The 7,397-nt window shown below is 43.2% G+C and overlaps 1 protein-coding gene across 1 annotated transcript in view; it reads left to right on the forward strand.

The window, feature by feature from the left end:
• The first annotated feature begins 842 nt into the window (after positions 1 to 842).
• The window catches only part of TIMELESS (timeless circadian clock), a 21,246-nt gene continuing 14,691 nt past the window's right edge, over positions 843 to 7,397 (forward strand). The window contains exons 1-12 of the mRNA XM_006897623.1: positions 843 to 927; positions 1,214 to 1,367; positions 1,486 to 1,600; positions 1,691 to 1,753; positions 2,033 to 2,134; positions 2,300 to 2,455; positions 3,974 to 4,107; positions 4,270 to 4,357; positions 4,652 to 4,828; positions 5,450 to 5,667; positions 5,902 to 6,005; positions 6,145 to 6,314. Coding sequence (XP_006897685.1) covers positions 843 to 927; positions 1,214 to 1,367; positions 1,486 to 1,600; positions 1,691 to 1,753; positions 2,033 to 2,134; positions 2,300 to 2,455; positions 3,974 to 4,107; positions 4,270 to 4,357; positions 4,652 to 4,828; positions 5,450 to 5,667; positions 5,902 to 6,005; positions 6,145 to 6,314 — 1,566 coding nt within the window. The remainder of the gene's footprint in view (positions 928 to 1,213; positions 1,368 to 1,485; positions 1,601 to 1,690; positions 1,754 to 2,032; positions 2,135 to 2,299; positions 2,456 to 3,973; positions 4,108 to 4,269; positions 4,358 to 4,651; positions 4,829 to 5,449; positions 5,668 to 5,901; positions 6,006 to 6,144; positions 6,315 to 7,397) is intronic.

The following is a 7,397-nucleotide window of genomic DNA, read 5'->3' on the forward strand; positions in this document are numbered from 1 at the left end:
CCCATCAACAAACGAATGGATTGAGAAATTCTGGTACACTTAGAAAATGGAATACAATGCAGCATGAAGGAACAACAATATCTTAAAATACTGTATAACATAGCATCTAGAAAGCATTGTGCTCAGGGAACCACTCAGTCTCAAAAGGGTAAATACTGCATATGACCATTATTGTAAAACCTAATAAGATGTGTATAAATGTCTAAAAGGGAAAGTGGGAAGAGGGCAGACAAGGGAAAGTGTGAATATCACTAGGATAGCAGAATCTAGTGGACAGATTGGGGTGGGGGGTGAAGGAATAGGAAAGATTTAATGGGGACCCCACAACATGGGGTAAATAATAGGCATATATCAATAGTAATTAATTATGTAAAATGCAATACATACGAATGATTATATGAAACACAATGTCAACAAATTATTGTATGGAAACCAGTAAGAAAATAGCTTTCTCTGGAGGAGAAAAGAAGATAGAATGTTTAGGGAGTACGGAGCTTCTTTAAAGCATGACAGTTGAACAACATAATGAACATGATTAATGTCATTGAATTATACATGTGGAGATTGTAGAAATGGTAAACAATGTGTTACTTATACATTTATCACAGTAAAAGTATATGTGTGTAAGTGTCTTTTTGTCTTTCCCTGAGACTTTTGTACTGACCAAAGTGAAATATTCTCTTCAGAATCACCTGGTGTTTCGGGCCCTGCTCGTTTCCTCATTCCCTATCATGGAGAAGATCACTTGTTATCTTCTCTTTGCAGACCTCATCATTTTGCCTCTCCTGTCTTCATCTGCCTTACTTCTCTGTTGGCTGATCCACTGTTGTACGGACTAATTCATGATGAATTGTGAACTTCTAGCTACCTGTAGTGCCCTTGGGTACTTGGAAGGAGACACTTACCACAAGGAACCAGATTGTTTAGGTAAGTAAACAGATTAAAAACCAAGCAGAAAGGGAGCTCTGGTGAGATAGTGGCAAGAAGCTGTGCTGCAGTCTTGAAGGTTCACAGTTCGAATCCACCAGATGTTCTGCTAGAGAAAGAGGGACAGTCTCCTCCTGTACCAGTTAGATCCTATTCTACAGTACACAAGAAGAAGAAAAGCACATTTTCTTCAGTTGAAGTGGTCTGTTGACTTTCTAAAGCACATGGGCCTGGGGGAAGCGTCTTGTAAAAGTCCATGTGTAATTGTCTTATTCTGTCCCTGAAGAAAGTGTGAAGGATTTGATTCGCTACTTGAGACATGAGGACGAGACTCGGGATATTCGTCAGCAGCTGGGGGCAGCTCAAATCCTGCAGCGTGACCTTCTGCCGATCCTTACCCAACATCGCCAGGACAAGACCCTCTTTGACGCTGTTATCAGGTTATTCTCCAGCCATTTACATTTTATCAGATGTACCAGCATTGGTGTTCAGGTCGATTAAGTTTTGGTGTTTGGTGCTTAATGAAAAAAACTACAACTTCTTTCACTGTCTTCGCAGGCTGATGGTAAACCTGACACAGCCAGCCTTGCTCTGCTTTGGCAGTGTGCCCAAGGAGCCCAGCTTCCGGCACCATTTTCTGCAGGTGCTAGCTTATCTACAGGCCTACAAAGAGGTGAGGCAGGGACAGAATTCCTGGGGAAAAGTTTTGGGAGGGAGTAAGATTATGTGGGTACTAGTTAAGGTCCATTACTTTATTTTGTAGGCTTTTGCAAGTGAAAAGGCTTTTGGGGTCCTCAGTGAAACCTTGTATGAACTACTGCAGCTGGTGAGTGAATCTACATCTTACAAGATCCTGTGAGCTCGTGGGCACATTGAACCTCCTCAAGTCAAAGCTCCAAACTAGGCATTATGAGGAGATGCTGGGTTTGGAGATGTGATTCTAGTTTTTGGCAGTCTAGTAGTTAAAACCACCACAGCCTTCTGTCTGCATCCCACCTGCTTGAATTCTTATTCTTCTTCTTTACCCCTGTTCTCCGGTCTTCCAGCCAGGGTAGGTGGTACACTCTCATAGGGGGTCTTTTCTTCTAACTGTTTTTATGACCAGGGCTGGGAGGAACGGCAGGAAGAAGACAACTTGCTGATTGAGCGGATCCTGCTTCTGGTCAGAAATATTCTTCATGTCCCAGCTGATCCTGATCATGAGAAAGTGAGTTCTGTGCTGGTTGGGTTTAAGCACCCTTTTTTGACTTCTCTGTGTTTTGACAAGGCTCGGAAAACTGTGATCATGCAATGAATGATTGATTGGAGAACATCACGGCCGGGTAGTAGCACACAATGACTTCCCATTCTCCCCTCACCATTCACTGTTCAGAGCATCGATGATGACGCCAGTGTCCATGACCGGCTTCTCTGGGCAATTCACCTCAGTGGACTGGACGACCTGCTTCTCTTCCTGGCCAGCTCACCTGCTGAGCAGCAGTGGAGCTTACACGTGCTGGAGATCATCTCCCTTATGTTCCGTGACCAGGTGAGACCCTGTCACCGACCACCCGACCACGGTCGTGACAAGAAACTCAAGGGGTTTCTTGGTGAAGAGCAGGTGAGGGACGAAGTCGGCGAAAATGAGAGTCTGCACACCAGGATGATGTAGAGAGCTCTGATTTATTATGCTAAAAGCTTGCTTTTTATACATTTAAACTTGTTTAAACTTGACTTATAGCCAACATTTTGTGATTACAAAGCTCACATAAGATTTTAACAAAAAGAAAGTATTTTCTATTACTAAATAATAGCATCGGCTATTAAACATTCTTTGAACAAGAAACACAATGACCTTATGTTGGTCATCTGCTAGACAATGGTTAATGGTTTACATTTCACTTCCTTTCCTCTCCTACTTTGTGTCACTGTATTTTAGCCACCTTTGTTTTTGCCTTTGTACTCATATTTGTACTGTACCTAACGAATCTTAACATCTATTTTCCTACACTCTGGACCATTCTTATGTTTAACAATAGCTTTTGCAACTTGTTTCATAAGATTTTAATTTGTTTTTTGTTTGGCAATGTGCACTAAGGTGGACGACTTCCTTTAACTTGTTTTTACCAAGTTAATTTGTAATATTCAATTCTTTTTCCTTGGAATACAAAACGTCTGTATAAGGAAGAGGTACTGGTGTTGGAGTTGGCAGGACATATGGTCCTTTATAAGTACTTTCTTCCCACCACCTGTTATTTATCTGGTAATATTTCCTATTTCTTAAAGAGACCTTTACTTTTAGAGAAGTTTGTCTTTTGAGTCTTTTCTTAAACCTCTGTTTTATTCTCATTAACTATGACTTTCTGCTGTTAAAACTAGTCTAAACTTTCTCTTAATATACAATTACATTACTAAATATGAGTTGCAAGTATCACAAAAGAGGAATTAGATACATACTCAAAGATCATATTCAAAATTATACTTTTAAGAGCAATCTCAATTTCTTTTATATTTTCATCTTGTATGTTATCATTTCCAGGAACATCAAATGGTTCCTGATTAAGGACTTTAATTAAATCTTTATCCCAGTTCTGGTGAAGTTCCCCTGATTATTCCCCAGAAACTCCCATTCTTATCCTAGAAGCAACTTAATTTCCAGAGGTTTCCCAGGATTACGAAGACCCATCTGTAACAAATATCCAGGCATCAGCCCACTCACAAGCACAGGGCTTGCAAGATTCCCTTTATGCTATCCTTGAGGTCAGAGACCCCGTACAGGCACGGACGACCCATTTTGTCACACAGGCGTCGTGGCCAGAGAGGACAGCGAGGCGGGTGTGGCAAGACCCCAACCTATTTATTGCCCTAGTTCTTTCCATTCATGTACGTCCCTGTTATGTGGTCAGAATCATTCTTACAATAACAGCTAAACCACCTGGGATATTTGCCATGAATATGGGTTGCCATCAATTGTCCTGTTTGTTTACTCTTTCCAGCTCCAATAAAAGTAAACAAAGGATAAGGGATGGTCGTAATTTTGATTCTTCCCTCTTTTTTGCAAATCTAGAACCCTCAGCAGCTGGCAGGAGTAGGACAAGGATGCTTAGCTCAAGAGCGGAGCACAGATGTAGCTGAACTGGAAATGTTGCGCCAGCGAGAAATGGCAGAAAAGAAGACTCGAGCCCTCCAGCGAAGCAACAGGTGAGTGACACAGAATGGCTGAGGACCTTGGTCCAAGTTCTCGAAGGTAGTGTGATTAGATAATACTTTCTAATATGTTCTGATGTGCTGAGTAGAGAATGGGGATAAAACTTTCGTAGAATTAAGGAATCACCTGGACTTATTCCTCCTACTCCTTTGCAGGCATTCTCGATTTGGCGGCTCCTACATTGTCCAAGGACTAAAATCCATTGGAGAGAGGGATGTCATCTTCCACAAAGGTCTTCACAATGTAAGTGTGTTCACTCTAGGGTGAGAACAGTATGGGGATGAAGGGCCTATGAGGGTAAGCTGCCCTGAAGTTAAACCTTCTGTGTACTTGGACTTTTTAGGAAGCTGGAGACAGAGAAATGAGGTCTCTGGCATTAGCTGTATTATCCTCACCTATGTCTTTTCTTAATATCAAAGGGGAAAACCTTTCTGAGAGTCTTTTTGAGAGAACCATAGAACTAGATAATCTGGAAAGAGTTGCAAGGAAAAAGGTGGTAACTCAGTGTAATTCTAATCCTCCAATCCACACCCTTAGCTCCAAAACTATAGTTCAGATATGGGGAAGCAGCGGCGAAGGGTGCCTAAACGTTGTCAGCCTGCCCGGGAGCTGTCCACTCAGCGCCGCTCTGCCCTGAATGTGCGACTCTTCCTCAGAGATTTCTGCTCTGAGTTTCTGGAGAACTGTTACAACCGGCTCATGGGTTCCGTGAAGGTGAGATCCTTGGATGGATATGGGAGATAAGATAAAGTGAACAGGGAAGTGGTAAGACCAGTGGTGGATGAAAAGGACAGCTTGGGGAGAAGCTCATGAAAGGCTGGCCTTAGGGTGTGGACTGGTAGATGGAAGGGTTTGGCGGCCCATTGAGAATTGGTATAGATGTCCGGTCCAGAGGGATTGTGTCATTGGCAGGACAATAATGGCTCTGGAGAAATTGGCCTGGAAGACAAGGAAAGACCCAGAAACTCAAACTCACCGCCATCCAATTGGGTTTCAACTCATAGTCAACTCATAGTGACACTTCATTTAGTTTTTGAGGCTGTAAATTGCAAGAAAAGGATACTACCCCTCCTCCTGTAAAACTTCTGGTGGATTTGAGCCATGGAAGGCAAGCAGCTATGGATTAGCCACATAACTCTCTGTGGTCTACTACCCAGAGCTCCCTGTGCTAGAGGAAGGGGAAGGAAATAATGAGAACCAGGGAAACTCAAGAGAGTTAGGAATTATGGATCCTAGAGTATTACTACAGTGGTGTCCAAGATCCACCTTGCTATCACAAGATGACAAGTTGAAAGCCCTGAGGTCGTGAGATGGCCTTTTTTCTCTGGATGTCAGGATCACCTGCTTCGGGAGAAAGCTCAGCAGCATGATGAGACCTACTACATGTGGGCCTTGGCTTTCTTCATGGCCTTCAACCGAGCGGCCACCTTCCGGCCAGGCCTGGTTTCCGAGACCCTCAGTGTCCGTACCTTCCACTTCATTGAGCAGAACCTCACCAACTACTATGAAATGATGCTAACTGACCGCAAGGAAGCTGCCTCCTGGGCACGCCGGTGAGTGGAGTCAGTCATCACTAGGGTCACAGTAGGGATCTTGGTCAAATGATAAGTGTCTGAGTTCTAGATAATATGTTTTCCCACCTTCAAGATTAAAGTGATCAAGTTTAGGGAGGCAGGAACTGGATCGGTCTTTCTGGGTTTAGTGCAGTAGTTTTTTAGAGGGATGCTGTTTCCATGAGCCAGTGTACTAAATTAACCTCTGTTTTACCCTTTTCCTTCACTTTGCAGGATGCACTTGGCTCTGAAGGCCTATCAGGAGTTGCTAGCCACAGTGAATGAGATGGACATGTCGCCACAAGAAGCTGTCAGGGAGAGCAGTCGCATCATCAAGAGTGAGACTCTGGCCTGGTCACTGGCCCCAGCTTTCCCCTTCTCTTGACGAGAATCCCTTTCTTCCTAATTTTACTCATCTCTCTTCCTCCTAACTTTTCTAGGCCAGTCTTTTCATTTCTTTCTCTCTCCCTTTCCTAGACAACATTTTCTATGTGATGGAATACCGAGAACTATTCCTAGCACTCTTCCGAAAGTTTGATGAGAGATGGCAGCCCCGCTCCTTCCTTCGGGACCTGGTAGAAACAACTCACCTTTTCCTCAAAATGTTGGAGCGATTTTGTCAGAGCCGTGGAAACCTGATGGTGCAGGTAACGGGCAGCCCCAGGTTATGAAAATAACTGTAGGAGAGAGTGGAGGACATATGACTCATTCACCCCATGTTTTCTGCAGCTTAAGATCATAGGTTGAGGGGAGCTCTGGTAGCCTAGTGGCAAGGAGCTGCAACTACAATCCCAGAGGCGAACGGTTCAAATCCACCAGATGCTCTGCCAGGGAAGGAGGGACAATCTCCTCCTGTACCAGTCAGATCTGATTTGACGGTACACGCACACAAAAATAATAAAATTAAAAAAAAAAAGATCATAGGTTGAAACTGCTTTGAACAAAGAGAGTGAAAGGATTTTTCATTTTGCCAATGTGATTCTACTATAGTTTCCTTTTCACATTAGCTTGATCCCTGATATACCATAACTATCTTAACTCACTCAGCAAACATTAATTAAATACCTACTATGTGTTAGTCACATAGACACTAAGGATTTCTAATTTTAGAGTTTGATAATTAGGCTGTAATATTTCCTAGTTATACTTCAGTGGCACTGTCATGAAATGGAAGGAGCTTTAAGGTGAGGTAGTCTGGGATCTAGTCTTATATTAGTTACTGGTAGAATTAACTTTTTCTGCTCTTGTCAGTCTCTATATTACTAGAATGAAATAAGAAATGAAAAATATAGGACAAGAAGAACATCTCAAGGAGTTTCTATCCTGGAGATTTTACTTTTATTTTAATTTAAAAAATTTAAAAATATTTAATAGCAGACTGTCCTATAATTCTAGTTATTATCATTTAAAATTCTATTAGAACTGGACTTGAAAGAGACAGTGGTACCAGTGAGATTTTGCTAAAAAAAGTATGTGCATAAGAAGAGTGAGCGTAAGTTGTCATATCAGAATGCAGAAACAGGGGGTTTATGCAGCAGCACCCTGTGTGCTAAGGGTCACACAGGTGTGGGCTGCAGGGGGGTCCCACAGTGTCCGGCAGTCTTCGCTCCTCTGGAGTTCCATGGCAGGTGGCTGGCTGCTGCTCTCCCCGGGTCTCTTCCGGGTCCCTCTCGCGGCGTTCCCCGGTCTGGCGGCGGAGTTCCCCCGGTCTGGCGGGCGGCGGCGTGCGT

Source organism: Elephantulus edwardii, unplaced genomic scaffold, assembly GCF_000299155.1.
Source record: "Elephantulus edwardii isolate Elephantulus edwardi_28Jun2011 unplaced genomic scaffold, EleEdw1.0 scaffold00212, whole genome shotgun sequence".
Lineage (NCBI taxonomy): Eukaryota > Metazoa > Chordata > Mammalia > Macroscelidea > Macroscelididae > Elephantulus > Elephantulus edwardii.